We start from the raw sequence: 24767 nt of genomic DNA, 5'->3' as shown, positions 1-24767 counted from the left end.
GGATGTTGGAGGAAATACAGATTCCTGAGTCCCACTCTCGGGGGGGTCTGATTCGCCTAGTTTTTAGTGAGACTCAACAATCTGCATTTTAAAAAGTTCCCTAAGGTGCTCTTGATGCCCAGACGGATTTACCAAAACCTGGGAACCAATCCTGGCTCATTAACCCCTTGTGTGACCTTAAGCAATTCTTTCCTCTCTATAGGTCTCATTTTCCTCCTCAAGGATAGATAAGTTGATTTCTTAGGCCCTTCCAGCTCTCACGTTTAAGGAAACCTCCATAACAGTTTAGGACCAATGGCGGCCTGAGTCTGAGAACTACAATCCCCACAATGCGCTGTGCTGCTCCGCTCCCTTGTGGGATCTTGAAAGAGCATCGCTCCTGGCGGCACTCCCCACAATCCTTTGCGGTGTTTCAAGGTGGCGGCGTCCAGTGGCGCCATGAGCGATCTGGAGAGCAGCAGCAGCAGCAGCAGCGATGAGGAGGAGCTGGACCGGTGCCGCGAGGCGGCGATGCCGGCCTGGGGCTTGGAGCAGCGCCCGAGGGGCCCGGAGAAGCCAAGAGCCGGTAGGGGACTATGTTCGGGGAGTCTGGCCGAAGGGCGCAGGACCTTCCCCTGCGGCCTGAGGATGGATGGTGAAGAGGGAGTCCCTGGAATTAGACTTCTTTCCGCGAGGAGGCTCCAGGGCCTGGGTGGGGTTCAGAGTCAAAGCGCGGACAAGTTCAGCAGGGAGGGTTGTTCCATTATCCCCGTCAGAGAAACCAAGTCACCTGAATGTCTCTTGACTTTGCTTCCCTGGGTCCATCCTAACTGTCGCACTCTGGGCAGCCCACCACCTCTCCGAGGTGCCTGCGACCCTTACTGGGTTTTCGCGTCCAGCCTTTCCCCGCCTCCAACACTTTCTCACTCCCTGGGGCTGCCAGCGAGCTGTGTCCTACACGTCTCTCTGACCGCGACTCCCTAGTGCCTTGGAAATAAATCCCAAACCCCTTAACTTAAGGGTACCTAATCCCAGACAAAATCCAGAGGGTCCGTGAATCTGAATGGGAAAAATATTTCATCTTTACTTTCATTAATCTCTGTTTGAAATTTAGCATCTCTTTCCATCATGCATGTGAACAACAAGCCACAGTAGTTTTGGCAATACCTGTTACTTTGTCTTAACAAAAGTCGCAGATTTTCAAATCCCATTACAGTCTTTGCAGATACATCAGAAATATTTTATTCATAATAAAATGTTGAAAAAAATTATTTCCACTCATCCCTGCTTTTAAAATTACAGTAATTTTTAGACCCATCAGTAGATCTTATTTAATACATTAACGAAGAAGCACATATATTAATACTATCCCAAATTTGGCTTTTTACTATTAATGATAACTGAATTTCAGTATCATTGGTTTTCTTTGTAATCCTATGTGTGACATTTTTTGCATCTAAAACATTCTGAGAAGGGATCCAGGCTTTACCAGACTGCCAGAGCAGGCCATGGCAAAGAGCCCCTGCTTTTGTTGAAAAGGACTTACAAGCCCTTTGGTAATCCATTCCCTGCCTGCCTGTCCCTTTTTGCCTTCCTGCCATACTGCACACTTCCCGTAGGTAGGCTCCAGACCATACTGTGGGCACCACAACTTTGCAGTTTTCTCTTCATTTTCTATAGGCAGAAATGCCTTTCCATCCCCATCACTTACTAGCAGTAAGAAATTTGGGCAAGGTACTTAAATCTCACTGTACTTAAATTTCCTCATCTGTAAAGTGGGGGTAATGGTAGTACCTACCCCGTAAGGTTGAGAAGGAACTGAGATGGTGTATGTGCAGTGCTTGGCGCACATTAAAGTCCCAATAAATAGCAGCAATTATGTGATCGGTCTCTTTTCATGGACTGCTTTCCCCCTCCTGTCTGACTCCCACTCATCCTTTAATAATACAGCTGAGACACCATCTCTTCGGGAAAGCTGGGTTACATGCCTTCTCTCCACCATCATCATAATTTGTGTGATTCCCTTCGTATATAATGCTTTCCTTTCTTCTACAATTGCCTCTTTATTTATCCTGTCTTTTTTCCTCTCATCCCTGCATCCCCAGCACCTAGAGTCAACTCTGGCCTGTACTTGATCCACAAATATTTATTGAGCGAGAGGTTACATGATGTGAACTTCACGAGGGCTGGTATCCCTTCACCATGGTATCCCCAGGGCCTACACAGGGGTCAGGAAAATAGTTCTTAAATAAATGAACTTGCCGGAAAGGCACCTCTAATGAATGTGGAGGCTGAGACCCCAGCAAGACTCCCAGTCCAGTGATCAACATAACTGAGCCCCCTTCTTCTCTCTCTTCCACAGCACTTAGCCCACAGCCAAGCACATGGTAGGCACTCAATAAATGCTGGAATCAAATTACACTTGCTTGTCCAGCATGGTGGTTAAGGGGGGGCCTCTGGAGCCAGATGGCCTGGGTCCTCATCCCAACTCTGTCGCTTATTAGCTGTTTGACCCTGGCTAAGCTATTTTACATCTCCTTGCCTCAGTTTCCTCTTCTGCAAAATGGGGATAATGGTAACCCCCACCCCATGGGGGTCATTGGAAAGATTCAATGAGTTATACATGTAAATCACATAAAATAGTGCTCGGCACACAACTGATGCTATAGTCGTTTCTTCTATAAATGCTTTGGTGTTCGTTATTTTTACAGGTGCTGCAAATACTCAGTTGCCAACCACCCAACCGAGCCTCAGGTACTGTGCATTTTGGGTTCACGTTTCACGCATTCATTCATTGATATTGCTCCCCTGCTGTGTGCCAGAGGCTATTAGACCCTGGGATGTCAGTGCGAACCAGACACATATCTTCCCCGCCCTCATGGGGGCAGCTTCTGAGCTGGCAGGAAGTGAGGTCCTTTTCGTGTGTGTTGTAGGCACAAGGTGGATGAGCACGAACAAGATGGCAACGAGCTGCAGACCACCCCTGAATTCCGAGCGCACGTAGCTAAGATGCTGGGAGCCCTGCTGGACAGGTAACCTGCCCTTATTCATTAATACGAAGAGTAAGGGCTCCCATGGCCTGGAAGCTCAGAGTGTGTAAGTCGGCATCGCGGCAAGCATGTGGCATCTGTCACCTCATCGCTTCATAATCACTCTACCACGCAGGTCCTGTCGTTGTCCTTCTTCTCTAGATGTGGCAACAGGCTCCCCTCTGTGAGAGGAAGCATTTGCTTGAAGTCACAGGGAGGAAGGAGCAGAGTGGCTTTGACTCCAAAGGCCCTGCTCTTAACCACTGTGCAATCCTGCTACCACGAGAGGAAGAGGGGAACCCGAGCTCATTCCCTCTGCAAGAGGGCAAGGGACCGACTGAATTCCTATTTCTTGGGTGCTTTCTGTATGCCAGGCACTGTGAGAATACAATCTGTAAAGATCCAGGGCAGCATTCCCAAAATAGGTGCCTAGAAATGCGAGTCCAGAGTGTGGCTCTTGACAAAAGGGGTCCAACAGCAAAGAGGTGGAGAAACACTGCACTCTGCATACCCCCGTGCCTGGGAGATTTAGATTCCTAATAGTGTGTTCAAGGCCCTGAGAAGTCCTGCAGTAAAGAGACCTGTGTAACTTTGTTTAGCCCAGCATCTTGTGAATTCATTTGGCCACAATGCCTCTGTTCCATGGATGACTGATGGCGTGTCATGGGACGTGTTCCGGGATACGCTGGTCTACATCCATCCCCACTTGACAGAGCCCTAGCAGGGTTTTTGTTGTTGTTGTTGTTGTTTAATATTTATTTATTTATTTGGTGGCACCGGGTCTTAGTTGCCACTCCAGGGCTCCTTAGTTGTGACATGCAAACTCTTAGTTGCAGCATGCATGCGGGATCTAGTTTCCTGACCAGGGATCGAACCCGGGCCCCCTTCATTGGGAACGCGACGTCTTATCCACTGTGCCACCAGTGAAGTCCCCAGCCTAGCAGGTTTTGAAAAGGAGATTGAGGGTGTTCAGGCCATAGTGCTTCAATTTGAAGTAGTCATTGAAAAAGGAAAATAAGCCTTCCTAAAGTGCACACCAGCTGCTCTTCCCAGACAGAATGTTGGGCCAGGCCTCAGCAGCCTGCACCCTCATGGCGTTAGTGCCAGTCCCCCAACCTGGGAATGTGTTAAACATGTTTAGGAAGGTCAATTAGCATCTCAACCCATGAGAGCGGTTTTTCTCCATGATGGTTCGGCTTCAGGGTGACCAGGGCCTGCCTGGCATTGCAGTGATCCACAATGGATGCTTCCCTAGGTGGAAATCCAACAGGATGCGGGTTACACGCGGTCAGGGTATTCCCTGCAGTGTTCCCGTATTTCTCTCCAAAGAAATGATACTCCACTTGGTCCCTTGTGTTAGATCAGGGTTTCTCATCTTGGCACTATGGACATTTTGGACTGGATCGTCCGTGGTTGTGCGGGGCTATACCGTGCATGTAGGATGGTTCGCAGCATCCTTGGCCTCTACCCACGTGATCCTAGTAGCATCTCTCCACCAGCTGTGACAACCAACTGTGTCTCCAGTCATTGCCTGGTGTCCCCTGCGGACCAACGTTGAACCACTGGGTTAGATACTACCCAGGTCAGGGGCGGCGCCCAGTTGGGCCAGACCGCGTCTCCGCTCCCTCTCCCCAGACCGCGTCCCACACAGGACATCGGGGAGGCCTCTGGCACCTACAGAAGGCAGTTAGGAGAAGCACCCAGTGCATTGCTGTGTTCGCTGCGAGGATGTTGCTGAGAGCGTCGGTCTCTGCGGTGCGTGTGAGGTGACTGCCCCGACAGCCTTCCCCCAAGACCTGCTTCCTGGTCTCGTCAGTTCTTCCCACTCTCTCTGTGCTTCTAGAGAAAGGGGGTCCTGTGAAGCTCATTGCTTATCTTGACAACAGTAGTCATCTTCAGCATCGTTGTAGCTGCTGTTTACTGAGCACTGGCTTGCAGCCAGGCTCTGTGCTCAGGGCTTGGTATCCACTGTCTCATTTAATTCTTGTGACAGCCCTCGGAGGCGGGGACTCTTATTACTCGCAGTGTAGAGACGGGTAACAAAGGCTCAGAGAGATGAAGTCCCTTGTTAGTAAGTGACAAAATCAGGATTCAAAACCCAGGTCTGAAGTCTGAAAAAGGTCGGTGGGTTGTAGCAAAGTCAGTTTCCCAGTTGTGATAATGGACCCTAGTTACACGCAGTGTCACCAGAGGGAGAAACGGGGTGGGGGGGAGTCCGTGGATCTCCCCGTATTATTTCTTGGCACTGTAAGTCAATCTACAATTAGCTCAAGTTTTTAAAAATTTAAAAAAAACAAACAACAACAAAAAAACCAGGTCTGCCCTGCTCTAGGAGCTGACCTCTGAACTGTTTTTTTCTAGACTGGTCATATTTCCCTTTTCGTGCTTGCTGCCAGGAAGTTCAGAACAAAATGTGTACCCTCTGTGTAGGGCTTCCTGGCCACACGTCTGGCTCTTTCTGTCCTTCCTGCTCTTGTTTTCTCTTTGCCTTATTTGAAATTGCCCTCATTTTGTTGTACTGTGAGTATCTTCAAAACTTCTTCAGCACTTTCTGGAATAAAGTAGGGTTTAAACCAGTGAGGCACCGCAGTTTGAGCTGGCACTATGGACATTTGCGTCCCCATCAGGCCGGGGTGCTCTCCGCCTTTGCACTTAGTATCACATTACCCTACTCCCTCCACTTAAAGGGAGAAAGGCAAGTATTAATTAAAAAGAATTTTCATTGTTACCTAGAATCTCATCTTAAATCCACCATCTCTTCCCTTAGCTCCATTACCATCTCAGAAGTAGTGAAGGAGCCAAGAAAGGCTGAGGTACCGAGAGGCGTCCTGGAGGATGATGGTGAGCAGTTATGCTTTCCTTTATTAAGTGCCTCCCGTGAGTCTGGAGCTGGGAAATACGTTTTTGGCATTTTATCTTCTTTCATCCCTGCAGCCCCTGTCCGAGGCATGTATTATGGTGATCCTGTTCACAGGGGGGAATCGTGAGGGGACTGGATCTCTGAGGAATGCAGACGCTGGCCCGAGGTGACCCTAAGCAGGAGCGCCTAGCCACTGCACCCTGCAGCCTCTCCCACATGGGTCTCTGTCCCCTGCCCAGCTCATTAGCCACTCTGCGAGCTGCCTTAGGCGGGAGGCTCAGCTGCTGATTCCCTGAAGCCTCTGAGGGCTTGCTGACTTGATTCGGCCTCCGGCATCCCCTCAAGCACCCCATCCTCTCACTGCAGCAGGTAGCAAGTGTGCCTCTCATCCCACGAGGCACCGTTTTGTAGACAGGAGCGATGCCCGCTGGACTGGGAGCTCCTTGAGGGCAGAGACGGGGCAGCCTCGGCCCCTGGGGTGCCCCGGGCGGTGCTGACTCCGCCCCTGTCGGTTGCAGGCTTCCGCCTTTTCTTCACGTCCATCCCTGGAGGCCCTGAGAAGGAAGCTCCTCCCCAGCCCCGCCGGAAACGGTTGCCTTCCAGCTCCAGGTGAGATGGCACACCCACTCCTCCAGTTCCCTCGTTGTTGCCTGTGTTCTGTCTTGGCCAGTCCCCCTGCCCCCGAAATAACCAGGCCAACTCCAGTAAGGTCCAGGCCCAGAAGGAGCCCTGTCAGTAGCTGGGGAAATAGTACCTCAGTGGGCGGGGGAAGAGTTTCCACTGGCCGTTGGCTTTGGATGTTTACTGCTTTTCGAGCACCCGTCTTGTGCTAGACACTGCACTCCTGGGACATCCCTGTGAGGCCTGGGCTCTGTTAAGATCCCCAATTTATAGATGAAGACACTGAGGGTCAGAGAGGTTAAGTCACAATGTGAGGTCACACAGCCGTGAAGCAGAGAAGCCAGTATTGGAACCCAGCTCTGCCTCACTGCCAAGCCTGAGTTCTCCAACTGCCCCTCTGTCTGTGGCCGCTCTCTGGTGGCTTGGACAGAGGCAGCGAGAGGTGGCTTTGGGGCCCCGTCCCGACTCCAGCTGACCCGGCCTGCACTCCCGTTGCAGCAGCGAGGACGGCGACGAGTTGCAGCGCTGCCGGGAGGCGGCTGTGTCAGCCTCTGACATCATCCAGGAGTCCGCCATCCACGGCCCTGGCAACATGGAGAAAAAGGCAAAGAAGAAGAAAAGGAAGTGGAAAAAGAAAGCCAAGGAGGACAACACCAACCTCGCCCCAGCGGCCACCACCGCAAGCAAGACCGCATCTGGGGAGCAGGGAAGGGAGTCTGCCAGGCTCAACGGAGACCAGGCACTGTTTGGGACCAAAAAGAAGAAAAGGAAGAAAAAGGCAAAGAGGGCCAGTGAGACCTCCCCGTCCCCGCCAGCAAAAAGCGCAGCAGCTGTGCCTGCAAACTGAGCCCTGCCTGTGAGCACGGGGCCCAGCTCAGGCAGCTACGGGGGACAAGGCATGTCCAAGCTCCGCCTCCCTCTCCAAGTGCAAGGACTTGGCTAGCAAGTCTAGACGTCGCCCATGACTGGGGCTGGCCCAAGGGTCGGGGCAAAGAAGCGGTTGTAGGGCGAGCAAGGCCTGCCCTTCTGTGCTCCCACTGGGGCTGGGGCAGACCCGTGGTACCAGAACATTCTGTGGTCTCAGGAAGAAGGAGGAGCCTCCCAGTCATTGAAGGCTGATGGCCAAGTGGTAGAGCTTCCGCCTCCTCAGCCTGGTGTGGGACATGATCTGAAGAAAATGAGGGAGGGTGTCCCCGAGATGCCAAGCCCCAGGAGGAGTTTTGTGCATCTCCCTCCAAGCCACACAGACCTGATAAAACATTGTCTGGAAAAGGAGAGAGATTCCTGCCTCCACCTGGTTTTCCAGAATTTTCTTTCTTCACATTGTGAATACACCATGCATGATCATGTCTCTGAGCCAACTGGATAATTGAAAATAAATTGTCGAGGGACCCAGAATGTAACAGAGGGATTTGGGTGCCGCCCTCGTGTCTGTGCTGAATCCTGATGAGCCACTATAAGTAAGCATCACACAGGAGGGGTCCTGCCTACACCCCCAGAAGTGTTCCCCTACCCCAGCGTCAAGACTTCAGGAAGTGTCACAGCACTCGTGGCCTGGGGGATTCGTGGACCCATGTATCCTGCAAGAAGGAGCAGAAGTTCAAGGTGAAGGTGAAGTGCTGGCTTCGTTGCCTGGCCTTGGAGATTCGGCAAAGCAAGGAAGACAGAGGTGGGATGTGAGAGCATGTGTGCCGGCCCCATCCCTCCTTGGGCTCCTGGTCCCCTTCCGCCCCCCCGAGCCTGCCCAATCCCATCTGGGCGATGTGTGGACAAGCAAGACGTTTCAACGTGTTCCTCATTTACTTTACTAAGAGTTACATAAATGCACAGGCTCGCCCTTAGCCAGCTGCAAGCTGCAGGGGACGCCAGTTCCCACCGGCTCCTTCCTCAATCCAGGATGGAGGCAGGCCACTAGGGCTGGGTTCTCTGCAGCAGCCCCAGGGAGATGAGCCCTGGGTTGGCATGGCTCCCTTGTCCCTCAGGACCTCAGCCTCCCCGGGGTGGGGGGCTGTGAACGCCTCCCCTCAGCTGGGCGCCAAGCTTCCAGGCGGCAACCTCTCCTCTGGTCTCGCCTCTCTTCTCCCTCTGGGCCCCTCAGCTCTGCCAGCTGCCCCGGCCTTACCGCCTTCTGAGCTCAGCAGCTTCTCCCCCAAAGCAGGGAAGGGTCTGCTGCCCCCCGACCTTGACTTGGCACCAGGCACAGAGTCATGAGTCTCCCATAGGAGCAGGGACAACACCTAGGCCTGCGGGAGTGGGGGGCTTTCCAGTAGAGGTGAGATGTCAGGCTGACATCAGAAGGTGTGATGCGCAGGGGGACAGATGTCCAAGAAAACGAGAGGTCATGGCAGCCGGGGAGAGGGATGGCTCAGGATGAGGGACGCTGGGGAGGCCTGCTTGCCCCAGGCCCTGGCACGGAGGAGCCACTCAGGCGATGCTTATGTGAGGGGGGACAGGTGGGTCCAAATGAGTGTGCGGGTTAAAAGCAGGAAGGGGGGCTGGGTGGAGTGGCCTGATTGGGGCACAGGTGACAGAATGGGGCCATTTTGACCTGTGACCTCTCTCCCAGCTACACAGGCTGGTGTCCTGAGAAGTGTGGCCGGCAGTTCCCTGCGGGGTGCCAGGGATCTCCACAGGCCCGGCCTGGGGGTACCAGCGTCCAAGGCTGCCCCCTTCCGTTCCAAGTGACAAGATTTACCCTGAGCAGCAGGGACAGTCCCTCCCGAGTCTCACCAGGAACAAGCTCTGCTTCCAAGCTCTGCACGGTTCCCTCTTGTGCACTGAAGCAGCCCTCCTCGGGTTGGGGCGCCTCGGAGCACCCCCCTTTTCTGAGGGGAACAGGGTGGGGACTGAGGCACAGTTTTCCAGGGAAGAGCAGCAGCCTGGGGGCAGTGAAAGTTTTGCAGGCTCAAATGTCTTGGTCACCCCTCCAGCAGGCTGTGTAGGCTCCAGGGCCCATCCCCTGGGAGGCCGTGTCCATGGTTACTGGGAGGAAGAGGCCATCTGCGTGGAGATGAAGGTCTCAATGACGCTGTGGTTGGATGGCAGCAGGTGGCTATGGCCGTTGGTGGAGTCGGAGCTCTGGTACAACACCAGGCTGCTGGAGGACACTGCAGAAGCAGAGGAGGCCGCTGGCTGCCTGCCACGCCCGTCCCGACCCCTCCCCGCCCACCATCCCTAAGGGGTGCTCGGGATGGGAAAGTGGCACCTTGCCACCTCCTGAATCTCAGCAGGTGACCGGACCCCAGAGTCACACCTCTGCCCTCGGGCCTTGTTAACCCCCTGCCAGGCTCCAGGGCCGCGAGGGAGTGGCCTTCCCAGCACATTTTAGTGGGAACATCACAGAAGCGCTGGTGAGCTGGTGTTGTGGTTGGTTTTATGCGTTAGCTCGCCTGCCTTTTAGTACCCAGTCATTGAGCCAAACCCCAGCGCAGGCGTTGCTGTGCAGGTATTTTGTAATGTGGTTAACTCCTACGTCAGTTGACTTTAAGTAAAGGAGAGTTCCCTTGATAATGTGGGTGGCCCTCATCCAATCAGTTGAAGGCCTCAAGAGCAAAGGCTGAGGTTTCCTGGAGAAGGAGACTGCAGCATCACTTCCTACCCTGCAGCTCTCAGACTCGCCAGCCCTCACAGTCGTATCAGCCAGTTCCTTAAATATATGTGTGTGTGTGTGTGTATTCCTATTGGTTCTGTGTCTCAGGAGAACCCTCAAGAGAGCATGAATGGGCTTTGAGTTTGGACCTGGGTTCAGGTCCTGGCCCCACTACCTAGTGGCTGTTGGAAGCGCTACCAAGTCCCTCTCCTCCTTGAGTGCTTTCTCATCTGTAAAACGGGGATGCCAACACACATCTCATGGGTAGAGCACAGAGCCTGGACCGTGGAGCCCTCAGTGACTGTCCCTATAGCCACCAGGGCTGGATGGAGGATGCTGAAGCTCACACTTAGCAAGTGGCTGCCCTGGGTCTCAAAGCCCGGCAGCCTGACTCCAAAGTGCCTGCTCTTCACCCTGACGTCGTGGGCTGCAGACTCAGGTCTTCAGGGAATGGAAATGTGTGGGTTGGGTGGGACGTGGTGGGCTGGAGAGCCCGCACTCTGTGGTTGCCACGGGGCAACACGAGTCCTTCTGACTTTGCAAGAGGAGCCAGAAGTCTATGAAAGCTCTTAATTTTTAGCTGTTGGAAACGAATTCAAAAAAATGCTAAACCCTGAGCTAAAGCAACACATCCATGAGTCACTTCTGGTCCCCAGCAAGCCCAGTTCTTACCTCCTGATTACCCCCTACCACCTCTTCCGGTTATCTTTTTCCTCAACTGAGTTAATAGATGTTCTTGTGAGACAGGCCCATTTCCTGTGGTTTCACACCCCCCTCGGCTCACTTCAGGGGAGCACAGGTGCCCCCTCGCATTTACCCCTTCCCTGCCCCCCATCTGCTGCCCACGACTTCCTCCCCAGCTATGGGGACGGCGGTGGGGGGGCAGGGAAAGGCCACTCACCAGTGGGGCTGGCGCTGAGCCGATGGGTGGGCTGCAGGTGCTGGATGCCAGCAGGGTCCTGGCTGGGGATGTGGATGGTGGCAGCCTGGGACGCTGGTGTGTGAAGCCCGGACTCACTGGAGGCCTCAGCGTCTGAGGTGAAGACCTGGCAGAAGGGCAGCTCTTGAGCCCCCAGGGTGTGCGCTGGGGCAGGACCCAGGGAGGGGCTGGGGCAGGCCTGGGCCTTACCTGCTTGGTGGGCGTGAGGCTGGCCAGGGCGCTCAGGTTGGTGGTGTCGGTGATGAGCATGGTCTGCGGAAGCAGGCCCGTGTGGGTGTACTGGGCCACCTCGGGCTTGTGGCTGTAGAGGGCTGGCCGGGAGGGAGGGAGAAGAGAGGAGGACACAGACTTGGCACCTGGGCTGGGCTGGACCCCTCCCAGGAGGGCCTCAAGGTGGGGGGCTCGGGGAAATTGGGGTGTGGGCCTGGTGAGCAGCCCAGTGGGGCAGTGGCTGGGGACTCAGGGCTGATTTCCAAAACTGGGAGCTCCAGGTAGAGGGGTTGGACGTTCTCCCCAACCGCAGGGACCTGCTCCACCTGTCTCAGTGGAGAGGAGCCTGGGCGAGGCCGGGAACCCAAACCCAGCTCCTGCAGTCACCTCGAGAGGACAGGTGTGAAGGGCAACGGGAGGCACAGGTGCTGTTAGGGCACTAAGTACCGGCCTTGGAGGGAAAGGCCAGGGCTCCTGTTAGGGGTTGAGGAGGGGGCAGCATTTCTGCATCTCCAGGACCCCTCTCCACAGTCTAACCCAGAATTTCACCTGCAGTCTCCAGCCCCACAAATACACACACACATGCCAGTAGAAAACAACATAAATCACGTATTCTCACATGGACTCAGATGAAAACACAACCACCCACATACACGCATAAATGGTGCCCTCAACCAAATACACAGATGTTCAAGTCCACAGGCCCTTATCCAAGAGTCCAAGTTCCAGAAAGGTCTGAGAGCCAACAGGTTTTTGTCTGGTTGGCACTAGAGCTCATTTGGTGGCAAAATCTGACCTGAACCTGATGTGAGGCTGAGTCTTTATTAACCCACTTCGTGGAATTCTACCTTTTGCTGCAGGAATCATGGTGTTTGATGACAGGGTGTTGCCCCAAGCCCTGCTGGGAGTGTTGTGTCATTCATGGTGTATGCACCTTTCTAAAAGCTGAGAAATACATATGGCCCCAAGGGCACACGTGCGTGTGCACATACAAACACCCACTCACACAAACCCATGTGCGTGCACACGCAGCCACATGGGTTCACACACTGAAACGTATTCCAGCCCACAGACGCTCACCTGAGCACCCGCAGAACCCCCGTCACAGAAGCACTCACACTTGAATCAGACACACACACAGACCACAGCATCTGCTAAGACGCCCTCTTCCCCTGGGCTCAACGACAGCCAGTCTCTCCCACCACCTCCCCCAGCAGGGGGGCTGAGGGGTGCTCACCATGGGGGCTCTGCAGCTGGGCCATGGTGGCCATGAAGGGGCTCTGGGCCACGTGGCTCTGCACGGAGGGCATGAGCGGCTGCTGGTAGGAAGGGTGCAGAGGCTGCGAGAACTGGACGGGCTGCAGGGTAGTCAGGCTGCTGCCCATGCTGTTGATGACCGGCACGCTCTGTGCCTGCGTGGAGGCCAGGCCTGGAGCGGGAGGGGCAGGAGTCAGCCAGACCTCCTGCCGCCTCCATGGCCTCCCCAGGCCCAGCCCTGACCCCCAGGGGCACCATCCCTCCCTCCTAGGGCCAGTGGGTAGGAGGGGGGGACAAGGTAACCAGGTAACAGCCTTGTACTAGGAACCTTCACTAAGTTACAGCCCTGGCAAGTTAACTCCCTCTCTGAGCTGCTAGCTCGTCATAAGGGCAGGGAGTGTGTCAAACTAGGGTCCCTGGAGCCCTGGGGTTCCACAACGATGCAAAGGCCCTGGGGCTTAACTCTCTGTACCCGGCTCCCAGCAGCTCCCTGTCTGTCTTATATATTGAGTTTCTGCATAATAGTTCTGAATAAAGTTTTTCTGGGCTTTTTTAAAACAAACTAAAACCTAAAACCTAGAAAACTTCAGTCCCCCTTGCTCTGCTCTGTTTTCCCATAGCTGTTTTCCCTTTTAAGGTACTATATAACTTATGTATTGGATTGGCCAAAAAGTTCGTTCGGGGCTTTCTGTAAGCTGTTGGGAAAACCTGAACCAACTTTTTGGTTATTGTCTGCCTCCCCACTTGGGTGGCTGAGATTTGGGGCTGTTCGGTCCACTTGTGTATCACCGGTGGAGCACGGAGTGGGCACTCAATAAATACATGAAGGAATGAGTCCCAGTGGTTCATCCTGCTCCTGGATTCTGTGGGAGCCCCATGAGCCCCTCACCCAGATGCCCCTGTCCACCCCACCAGCTTACCAATGACCAGGGTGGAGGCGCCCGTGTTGGTAAACGTGGGGCCCAGGGAGGCAGGCTCACCAGGCCCTATGGCCATGACCCCGGGAAGCGAGGCCATGATGAGGTTCTGGGGCTGCTGGTTGAGGCCTGGGGATGTCTGCTCCAAGCTGTGCAGTGCTGTCAGGGTGCTGACAGGGGGCAGGGGGCCCCCAGTGGCCGAGACCTTGGAGGGGAAGCCAAACTGAGTCAGGTGGGGTCCCACCCTACCTCCCTGGGGACTGCTCCAGAATCTTCCAGCCAAGGGGAGATTGGCGGGGGGGTGGGGGTGGGGGAGAGATGGGGCGGGACACTCACCAATTTGGCTTCTGTGCTCAGCAGACTGTGACTGGGCTCCAGACCCGTGGGGGACACTTGATGCAGGGGTGCAGACACTGTCACCAAGGGACCACCACTGCTTGAGGGCACTTCCGCCCCCTCACTGGTTGCAGGCTGTCCATAGCGCACTCCTGGAGCGGGAGCAGTGTCCAGCCTCAGCACCCCACTTCCCTGCCCGCCTCCATGGCCCCCATCATTCCAAACTGCATTGGTTTGCGCAGACCCCCCACCCCATCTTTATGCAGCCAGCAGACTTTGCTTGAGTGTCCACTTCCTGCCAGGCCCTGTGCTGGTTGCTTCCAACTCCTTGAACACAAGTAGGTGCTCAATAAAAGACAACTGAGCCAGGGACTTTCCTGGCAGTCCAGTGGTTAAGACTCTGCGCTCCCACTGCAGGGGTCACGGGGTTTGATCCCTGGTCAGGGTAAGATCCCGCATGCCGTGCAGTGCAGTGTGGCCAAAAAAAAAAGACAACTGAGCCAAACTGAATTGACGGTAATGAAATTAAACCACAGCAAACTTGAGTTGAATAGAATGATTTGGAATTAGTTGAATGAAACTGAGTATCATTGAATCAAACCAGAAATGAATTGAGTTTGATTGAGTCGAATTGAATCGAATTGGATTGAAATTGAACTGATAGAAAATTAACTGAATTTCCTTGAAATGCATTTAGTTAAACTGAATCAATTGGGAATTGGATTGGATCAAACTATTCCAAATTTAAATGAACTAAATTAGATTATAATGAGTTGAACTGAATTGAATTGAATTGAACTGAGCTGAAATGAATTGAGTTGGTTTGATCTGGAATGAGTTGAAGTAACTGAAAGCAAGTGAGGGTGGAGTGGATGGAATGGAGTACAGTGGGCGAAGCTGAGTGGTCAGTGGAATGGAGAGGAGTGGAGTGGAGAGAACAGTGCAAATAGAGTGGGGTTGGAGCTGTAAGGAAGTGCTAAGAGGTTTGGGTGGCTGCTGCCACTGGGGTGGTGCTCCCCAACTCTCCCACCCACCCCCATATTCCCTCTACCCACCGTCCCAATCCCCCTGCCCACATGGCACTCACCGTGGACCTTACCAGGGGAGAGGGCTGGTGGGGGCAGGCCAGGGGAGCCGTGGGCAGGCAGCGCAGGGCCTGGGCCTGGCCCTGGTGGCGGCCCGCTGTACGTGTCCATAGCCAGCTTGTGCCGAAAGGCTTCTTCCTTGCGCCGATTGGCAAACCAGTTGTAGACGCGCACCTCTGTGACGAGGTTGGAGCCCAGCCCCTGCGCCTGTGAGGGTGACACCCCCCTCTGGATGCACTCCGCCCTGCAGAAATGGCCACTCATGAGCCTCTGGATCAGGCACAGAAGAACCCTCCCCTGGGGCTGGGGGGAGGGTTCTGAGAAGTAGGGCTCTACCTGAGTGTTTGCTGAGGCTGGCAGACCTGGGTTCCGAGCCCAGTCTGCTGTGCAACCTTGAGCAAGTGACTTAGCCTCTCTTAATCTCTTCAGTTATAGAGTGAGCCCAGTAAGTGTAGGGTTGTAGTGAGGATGAGTGAGACGAGCAGCCACTCAAGGGCTGCTTGGGTCGGTGGGGGGGGTGGGTGCCAGGAATGGAGCTAGGTGTCAGACACTGAACAGGAGCTGAGAACTCCTGGGCCAACAGCAGGAGCTCTCAAAACCTGGGGAGCCTCCCTCAGGACCCAGAGCCCCCCTCGCCTTCCCCCAGCCCAGACCAAACCAGCCCTGCTGACCACCAGCCATTCTACCTGTTACACTCCTCCACCAGCGCCTCCCGCTCCTCCTTGCTGGGGTTCTTCTGCCTCTCATAGGCCTGGAACAGGATCTGCTGGGATGCTGGGCCCCATTTGAAACGGTTTCTCCGACCCTTCTTGGTTGGTAGCTCATCGCCCGTGGGCTCTTCAATCAGCCCACCCTGCCCTGCGTGGGTGAACTCTGTGGGCACAGAGAGCCATTAGCAAAACACTGGCCAATCCCACCTTCCAGCATTGGTTCACCATGCTGGAATTGGTTCACCTAACCATGCCCGTGGTTCTTTCTCATTCCTAGGATGCTGAGCCAGAGGAGCTTACAGCTAGAACTTAGAAATCATCTAATCCAGTGATGACAGACACACAGCACACACACCACCCCTTTCCTAACCTGTGTCCAAGGGAGACATCACTAATCAACCCCTGCGTACTTTGCTACCGGGCCAAGATATAATCTCACAGTCCTCAATACAAGGCTCCAGGTAAGCATCAGCATTTGTTCACAGTTGACACATATGCCATCCCATTTTATAGATGAGGCATCTGAGGATCAGGGAGGTTAAATATTTTTCCAGGGCCGCACAGTAGAGCAGAAACTTGAACTGTATCTCCCAAGTAGATTCCACGCTATTTTCAACATTGCAGACTTGAAAATCAAGCTTAAAGTATAAGTATTAGCCAGGAGAGAAGAGACCCAGACACTTTCTCAGCTGGTTCTTTGGCAGGAGGCCAGTTAATGGCACCTCCAAATAACAGAACAGCTAGTAGCCCTTCAAAGAGCAGGGGAAATATGTATATGGCCAGTATATACATACAGTACCCCTGGAAGGTTACGTATGAGACCAGGAATGCCAGTGGCTGCCTTAGGAGAAGGACACCTAATTTTTATTGTAAAATCTTTACTTCTATTTTTTTATAAATTCAGTGTGTATTACCTTGAAAACCTGGATAATTATAAAAGAAACATCAAAAAGATTTTTTTTTTACACTTAGGCTCAAAAGTGTGGAAGTGCACTTAGGATTTTGTGGGGTATGAGGCCCGGGTTCCCTAAGCACACACCTCACCTCGGAGCCTCTACTGCCCTTCCTTCTGCCTGAAACCCCATCCCTGCATCTTCATGGGTCAAAATTCAATTCACACTTTAAGACTTAGTCAAAAGATCATACTTCTAGTTGATCCTTCCTGATGCCCCTGCCTCCCTGAGGAAGAGATTATTCTCTCCTCCTCCACCAGCTCAACCTTGGAAGCACTTTCTGTAGTGCCCTGCCCTGGGCCTGGCGCATGGTGACTGCTCCATAAACACTAGCTTTTGTTGTTGGCGTTATCACATTATAATACTTGTCTCACCGAATCATAATGATTTGTACTCCTGCTTCCCCTCTACACAGGGAGCTCTTGGAAGGCAGGGGCCCAGTTCACCCACCCAAAGAGGATGCCCAAGACCAACCCTCCTCCCCTCCCCCAGAGCGCCTTGCGCAGAACAGCTGATACATGCTGGTTGAATCCTCCCGACTTCCTCTCAGTCTGCCTGTCCGAGGAATGGGGTGGGAGGCTTCCAGCTCCCACCCTCGAGCTGCGGGTAGTCCCAGGCCCTGCCGGGAAGACAGGGCTGCAGTCGGTTATTACTTACGCTGGGCCACCTCTCGCTGCTTGCGGACGTACCAGGTGTACAGGGCGGCTCGCTTCTGTGTCTTCATGGGGGTGCCCTTGTTGAGGTGCTGGGACAGGTGAGATTGGTTGAGGCCGGTGGTGTCGACCACCTCCCGCTGCGGGATGTTGTGCTGCTGCAGGTAGGACTTGACCATCTTAGCCACACGCCATGGGTCCTCCCTGGGGGTGGAGGTGGGGGGACAAGGACAGGCTGCTCAGCCCAGGGTGGGTGCTGGGAGCCCTGTCCGCCCCGGGGGTGAGGATGGTAGATGGAAGCAGGCGCGGAGCCCAGGAGCCTGTACCTAGACTCAGGGACAGGAGGTATGGGCACTCATGCCAGGACACAAGGACATGGGGACAGAGACTTACAGGCACATACACACAGCAGACATGTGGACACAGGCCCCAACCAGTCCCACACAGACATAGGAACAGATAAAGGTTTCGAAACACAGACACACAGAGACATGGATACAGATGTAGACAAAAACAGACTCCCCCGGGAAGCTGCACAAGCCAGATGGGGAGGGCACTCATCTTCGTGCCTCCTTTAAAGATTCCCCCCCGCAATTCTACCTAGAAATGTTATTTGTGGCTGTGTCTTAACCACTGTGATAGACTATAAACACCTGGAGGGCAGGAACTGTCTGGTTCTCAGCACCCAAAATAGGCCTGACATAGAGTGTGCCCTTGGTGAATGCATGAATGAATGAGTGGATGTGTGGATGGATGGGTGGATGGGTGGGTAATGGGATGGTCAGTGCATTGATGGTGGATGGTGGGTGAGAGGATGGATGGATGGATGGATAGATGGGATGTTGATGGGTAGATGTTAGATGGATGGGTGGATGGGTGGGTGGATGGATGGATAGATGAGAGAGATCTACTGGAAAAAAATTTGGGTCTGAAAATGAGAGAAACATGATTCTCCCACTTTACATCCAGGGCCACTGAGGCTCAGAGCACTGTGTCACTTGTATCTCTTGCCGAAGGTCACAGGGTTAGCCCAGTAGAGTCCCACCCCAGCTTAAAGGATTTGGTTCTAAGTCAGTCTGTCAGATAAAAATCACATAGCGTCAAAACGCCTCCTGAAAATCTGCACTAAACCCTAGATGGTGGCGCAGCCAGTCTCCCCACAGCACTGAGGCGGGTGGCTAATTTCTCAACAGAGTCCCAGGTGAAGCGGTTAGGGGCTGGCATCCCAAGGCCTTGTAAGAAAAATGAGCATGTCTGAGCACGGAATCCCACTCTGTGGGCTCAGTTCTCTCACTCGAGGGATTCAAGGGGACCTGAGGCCACCTGTGGCTCAATCTCCTGTTCTCCGCTCACTGTGGGGAATGGAAGGGGTCAGGTTGCCTGTACGATAGAAATTCTTCTCTCTCCCTCTTCTGCTCTGTCTCAACCCTCCTCTCTTCCCTTCATCCTCTCTTGAGCTTCTATTACAACCATGTGTCAGATACAACAGTGCTGAAACAGGCAGAGCTGGGATTTAAACCCAGGTCTGTGTGATCCTAAGCCTGTGTCCCCACAGCCTTGATGCAGCAGTTTGCTACTAGAATTGAGGCATATGTGACAAATGGCATGTGTAGGAAGTGATTCATGTCCATGTCGTTTGCCACAGACAAAGATTGGAAACAACCTAAGCGTCCAGCAAAAGGATGCTGATTAACCAAATTGCATGCCTCTGTACAATGCAGCCATAAAAACCCACTGAGAAAGCTCTGTACAAGCCCAGAAGGAACAGTTTGTGTGGTAGGCCTGTTGTGCTATGTGTGTAAAATTTTAAGTGGGATAAAAGATTTCTACGTATTTGCTTTGTTCACATGAAATACCAGAAGTATACAGAATGAACTGGAGTCACGGATTGGTTGCTGGGGACAGGGTGAGAGGGGAGGGTTTTCTCTGTTACTCTTCTGTACTTCATAAATTATGTATCAATAATATAGTATCATATAATATGCTACATATGCATATATAATGTTTAAAAGTGAATTGTGAAAAAAAGAAAAGAAAAGAAACCCCCCAGTGCTCTGAAGCCCACCCCACACTGCCTTCTCCCCTGGCCCTTCTCTCTTTCCTCAAAGAACCAGTCTCGCCTGCGTCCTTGGCAATGCCCTTCCGAGACATGAGGGCACAGACCTTTCATCCACTTTGGCCCTCTGACTTCCTCCTTTTTTTATCAGCAGTTCCCATACAGGCAGGGAGGAATGGAAGGTGGGGACAGATATAGTTGATCAGCAGTCGGTCCAGCAAAGTCCCATTTGTGTAGAAATGATAGCCGTGAGAATTCATGTTTCTTGAGTACTTATGGTGAGCCAGGTAAGGGCTGGTCATTTAAATCTTACAATAACCCTAGGAAGTATGCCCATTTCACAGGTGAGAAGACTGAGGCTCAGAAAGGTGAACACTTGTCCAAGGTGACTTCGCTGGGACTCAAGAATATTTCACTTTCCTGAACCCCCCAACCTCTCCCCAAGCCCTATCTCCCTGCTTTCGTAGGAGCCTCACCTCCCCCGGTCCCCGGGTGCCAGTCAGAGCTGGGAGGGAAGGGCAGGACAAAGTCCAGCCTTGTGCTCCATGGCAAACATGTTTATCTGACTCCGGGGCTGAGCTGCCCGATGGCCTCCCTCCTCCCCCAACTGCAGTCATCACCCTCCTGAGAGATCCTCCCTCCCTCTGTCTGTTCTCCGGAGAGAAGGAGCCCAGTCTTCCTTCAACAGGGCCTCTCCTGGCTCAAACTAAAGATTTACTGTCTGTCTCTGTCCTTCTGACCCCATGTGTCTCTATCTGTCTCTGTTTCTCTCACTCTCTCTCCTTCTGTCTCTGTGTCTCTCTGTTTTCTGCTCTTTCTCTCCCCCCCTCCCCACACACACGCACAGTCTCCAAGAATATGGCTCTTTGTAGGACATTTTCCCCAACGCAGAACTAAGAGGCCAGGTCTCCAGGCATCTCCTGCTTTCACTCTAATGGGTTTGAGAGTCGAACCAACCTGGGTTCAAATCCCACCACTGTGGCCTCGTGCCCAATGTGCATGTGGCCCGCATCTCCCCTGTAACACAGCGGGAAATTCACGCCTGCCTCCCTGTTCTCTATTGGGAGAACTGAATGAGTGTCTAATAGGAGTGAAATGCTGAGGACAGGGCCAGGCACACAGTAAGTGCTCAGTAAGTGGAACAATATTGTTACCATCATCATCATCATCAGCGACCTAGTCCTGGGACCTCCAGCCCCACAGCAGAGGGAAGAGGGCCCGGGAAAGGTGAAGGTCTGCCCACAACCCCCTCCTCCCGCCTCCTGCCAGTTCTAGGGTCAATCAGAGGTTCGAGGCTTTGGGCCTCTTGCTCCCTGGCCCGTGGGGTTTCAGTGGATCCAAGGCTTCAGAGCTGGGAGACCAGCCTGAAGGCCACTCATCCGGAGGGGGAGCTGAGTTCTCAGTGTGAATCCCAGCTCTGCCATTCACTCTCCGGGTGGCCCTGGGAAGTTTCTTAACTTCTGTGCCTCAGTTTCCTCAACTGTGATAGGGAGCTAATAATATTTCATAGGTTGTCAGGAGGAGAAAACAAGCTTAATGCACTTGTAAGCGCTTCGTGAGTCCTCGAGCACTACGCGGAAGTGGTCGATGGTGACATTAACAGCAAGAATGACCCAGGAGGGTAAAGAGGGAGATAAATGTATCAAGGACAGGCATGCCACCTCAGGATGCTGTGCAAAGTGTGGGATTAGGAGGACCTGGGTCCAAGTCCTGGCCTTACTGCTTTGTAAGAGTTACTTTGGGCAGGTCACTTTGCCTCTCTGAGCTTTAGTTTGCTCATCTGTAAAATGGGACCACTGATAATAGCAACTGTTCGTTGCACTCACATGCTTACCCTGTGGGTAAGCATTGTGATCAGCTCTGCCTTGCAGAGAACACTGGGACTCAGAAAAGTGAAATTGCCTGCCTGAGCAGAGCTGGGGTTCAAGCCCAGGCAGGCTGGCCTCAGTTAGGGATGTCAGATTGCCCCACCTTGGCCACTGTCTTCCTGGGTCTCAGTGCCTTGGTGCTGCCCAATGGAGAGGACCAGAGACCCTCAAGATTGAGTTTGAGCTGCTCAGGGACAGGAGGGCCCAGGAGGACACTGAGGAAGGAGCCCTGGGAACGTGTTACTCCCTTGGCCATTACAGCAGACATCCCCAGGGCTCAGAGAAGCCTAGTCCCTCATTCATTCATGCTGTGTGTCAGCACTGGGGTGTATATCAGGGGTCTGAGTAGTGAACAAGCCTCTGGAAGAGCTTCTGTTGTCATAGCAGGAGATAGAAAACAGACAAATAAGGTAATAATAGGTAATGATAAGTTTCAGGGGAAAGTCAATGGAAGTAGTGGAAGAGGGAGTGACTGTGGTGGCATTTGAGCAAAAAGAGAAGGAATTGACCGTAGGAAGATCTGGAAAGGGGTTTCGGGGAGAAGGTACAACACATGCAAAGGCCCTGAGGTGGGAATCAGCAAAGTGTAGTGTAACTGGAGGAAAGTGAGGGAGGGAGGGAGGTCCCTCAGGAAGAGATCAGGGGATCAAGGCAGGGAGTTTGAATTGTACTCATTGTCCGGGTAGGGAAACGGAGGCAGGAGGAGAAGAGACTTGCCCAAGGTCACACTTGGTCACACTTGGCTTCCACGGGAAGCCCTACCTCTTCACCATCCTTTCCAGCCTCAACCTCCCCCACTGGCCAGGGCTTCATGGGGGTCCCCCACCCCTCTGCAGCCTGTGCCCTGAGGCTCAAGGCCCCACTTTTTCCCCTTGGGGCGTTTTCAGATCCCTTTTGTTACCTGAACAATAAGTAACCCAGGTAGTTAGTTATAAACCCCGCAGGAACAAGGAGCTGGTTGATAATTTATAGCAACATCTCAAATTTAAATGGAAAGTAAATAGCATGCTGTTAGCATTAAAGAAAACCCAATCGGGGCGGGAGGCAAGCACTCCAGCCTCCTTGCAGCTTGGGGCGCCTCGCTCTCTCCCCAGCCCATTCTCCCAGCTGCGTGTCAGCCCCTCTTCCCTCCCGGCTCTGCTGGTCCGCTCCACTCTGCTTCTCCAGGCCTCTCTCTCCATCTCCCCTGACGCCCTGTCTCTTCCTCCATGTCTCCCCTCTCTCCCTCAGCTTCCAGGTCTCTGCTGGTCCCCAGGGAGCACTTTGACCCCTGCTTCCCGCTCGAGTGCTGTGGATCAAGCCTTTCCCTCCACCCATCATCCCACCAAAGGGGCTGCTGATCAAGAGGCCCCACCCAGCCAGGTAAGGCCTTTGGCACTCCCTGCCCCCACTCCCCCCCGAAAGCCCCCAGTCCCATCTGGGGCGCTGAGCAGGTCTGGCCCTGCCCCACCCTTGTCCGGGTTGCCCTCGCCCTGGGTCTGGAGATGCCAGACTCTGCCCCTCCCCTGCAACGCGGCAGGGCCCTTTGCCCTCCTCTTCCTGCCAAGTCAGGGGGCCCTGGCTACTCCCCTGCCTCCTGCCCAGGCCCTCACAAGGCCTGGCAGGCCCTGAGAGCTCCCTGAGGCAGGGATCCAGCCCTCCCCAACCCCAAGCTGGGATCAGGACCTTGGACAGAAAAGAGGTGGTCTTTGGGACTCTTGCTCAGAACCCCCAGCCACCCCCAGCTGGCCCCTGGCCCCGGTCATGGTGACTGAGGGCACCAAAGAGAGTGGGTGTGGAGCCCCAGCTGGGTGGCCTTAGTCCAGCTCCGTCCCCCTCTGAGCCTCAGTTCCCTCATCTGCGGAGCAGTTGTCCCCAGGTGCCTCCAGAGTTCATCTCAACACTACCCGAAATGATACCTGTGAAACCTCAGCACGTGCCCATCTGGCTGTTAGGATAGACGTTACAGAGCCTTAGGGGAGGGGCAGTCCCTGCAGCCCCCAGGTTCCCCTTCCCTCACCTCCAACCTCCCCCACCCCTGCTCCGTGTGAAGTTGGTTGGCTCAGGCTTCCCCAGGCTACCAGCCCTCCAAGTTAATGATCACAGGCCTTATCAGAGCCTTTTGCCATTTATAAATTTATAAAACAAAAGAGAAATAATAAAGCCCGTGGGTAATTAGTAACCAGGTCAGCTCTGCTGAGGAGAGGGGAGGCATCGGGCTCAGACCCACCCAGTTCTCCGGGAGATGGGGAGCCAGCCAGTGGGTGGGGTACAGAGTGGGGAGGCTTCTAACGGTACCCACTGGTGAGGGGCATGGCCTGAGGCTGTGCCGGAAAGGGGAGCAGCTCCCTTCCTAAGGCTCCATTTCCCTCAGGTAAGAAAGACCTGGGTTCTGCTGACTGAATGCTTAAGTTCCGGGGAGGCCAAGCGGGGCCCCCAAAATCCCAGCCTGGGCTCCCCCTCCCCACTGGTGCATCTGGGTGCCTAGCAGGGAAGTTGGGATTGGGGGAGTAGAAATGGGCATGGTAGCTAAAAATTCCCTGCCTCCCCACCCCCGTTGTCCAGGGACTAGAATCGTGGACTCTCCTGCTTTGTCCCCATCTTGGGGCTCCCCTGGGGCATGCCCTACTTCCCAAGCACCGGGCTGAAAGCCTTGGCTCATGGAGACTCGGGACCCCGCAGAGGGCCGGGTCAGGGGCTGCAGGCTCCAACCTCCGAGCTAGGACCCCACCCCACCCCCGCTTCCAAGCTCTAATGGGCCCTGTCCCCCTTGCCGACAACCAGCCCATGGGACTCTGGACTGGCAAGGGCTGGTCAGGAGCCGAGGCTGGGCCCCTCCGGGCTCCTTGGGAGCTAGGGACAGGGGAGGGGTCCTTACTGCAGCAGGGTCTCCACCACGGCTTTCTGGTGGGCTGCCTCCTCGGGGCTGAGGTTCTCCAGCTCTCTGAGAATGGGTGGCGTGAAGTCTTCCCCCTCGTCGTCCGTCTCGTCCTCGGAGCCCCTCGTCTCCCCCAGCCCATTGGGCAACTCGGCCAGCTCCCCTCGACCGCCGCCACCGCAGGACTCCCCCTTGTCCGGGGGACCGTCTCCGGCCAACAGGTAGGGCCCCGGCTCACCCAACGCCTGGATCAGCGCCTCTTTGCTCAGGCCCGACTCGAGCAAGGCCGCCAGGAGCTCCGTCTGCAGCTGGCTCAGTTTAGAAACCATGGCTCCACTAGCGCGGGCCACGCGGCCCAGGGCCACTGAGCCGGCCGCCTCCCGCCCCCCCGGCGTGGGCTGGCTCCGTGCTGGCCGGCCAGCAGGCAGGCCCAAACCAGGCTCCTTGCGCCCGCTGCCCCCCCAAACCCCACTAGCCAAGCCCTGTGGGCACCCCCAACCCCCAACCCTGGCCCCAGTGGCCAGTGAATCAGGGCCCCTGCCCGCTCTGTTTACATTGGAGCTGGGGAAATTCTCCAAGGTTCATATTTATCCATGTGCTTAGCGAAGGGACTGAACTTTGGACTTCACCCTGCAAAGTGCAGGCCTCATGGCAGCACAGAGGGACAGGGAGCCGTGGCCTTCCATGGGAGTGGGCAGAGCGGAGGGCGGGGGAGGCAGCGGTGGGGGGCCCAGGACAGCTGGGATGGAAGGTACTGGGAGCCAGGGAGGCCTTCGGGTGACCAGCATTGGGTCCCTCCCCCAGCGACCTCGTAGGGGGCCAGGCTGAGGCAAGAGAACAACAGCCT

The 24767-nt window shown here is 54.4% G+C and overlaps 2 protein-coding genes across 3 annotated transcripts; one reads left to right on the top strand and one right to left on the bottom strand.

Annotated features, from left to right (window-relative positions):
- Positions 1-399: 399 nt before the first annotated feature.
- On the top strand, positions 400-7336 carry LOC309830642 (protein CUSTOS; the record flags this gene model as incomplete). Its single annotated transcript, XM_082667271.1, has 6 exons — positions 400-565; positions 2691-2733; positions 2913-3011; positions 5776-5849; positions 6387-6477; positions 6988-7336. The coding sequence occupies exons 1-6, from the start codon at positions 439-441 to the stop codon at positions 7334-7336; spliced, it is 783 nt and encodes a 260-aa protein (XP_082523397.1). The 5' UTR covers positions 400-438.
- A 2054-nt stretch (positions 7337-9390) lies between these two features.
- On the bottom strand, positions 9391-24386 carry HNF1A (HNF1 homeobox A). Of its 2 annotated transcripts, XM_082667269.1 has the most exons (10): positions 23921-24386; positions 17144-17343; positions 15510-15696; positions 14826-15067; positions 13739-13890; positions 13406-13607; positions 12466-12657; positions 11208-11329; positions 10980-11124; positions 9391-9596 (listed from the first exon to the last, which is right to left on the bottom strand). In XM_082667269.1, the coding sequence occupies exons 1-10, from the start codon at positions 24247-24249 to the stop codon at positions 9469-9471; spliced, it is 1899 nt and encodes a 632-aa protein (XP_082523395.1). In that variant the 5' UTR covers positions 24250-24386; the 3' UTR covers positions 9391-9468. The 2 variants fall into 2 exon arrangements, with proteins under 2 accessions (XP_082523395.1, XP_082523396.1); XM_082667270.1 differs by lacking the exon at positions 12466-12657.
- Between the last annotated feature and the right edge of the window lie 381 nt (positions 24387-24767).

The sequence above is a fragment of the Grampus griseus genome, assembly GCF_964374135.1.
Source record: "Grampus griseus genome assembly, chromosome: 12".
In the NCBI taxonomy this organism is placed as follows: Eukaryota; Metazoa; Chordata; class Mammalia; order Artiodactyla; family Delphinidae; genus Grampus; species Grampus griseus.
The sequence above is the reverse complement of the archived record's forward strand: the minus strand, read 5'-3'. Positions and strand labels throughout refer to the sequence as shown.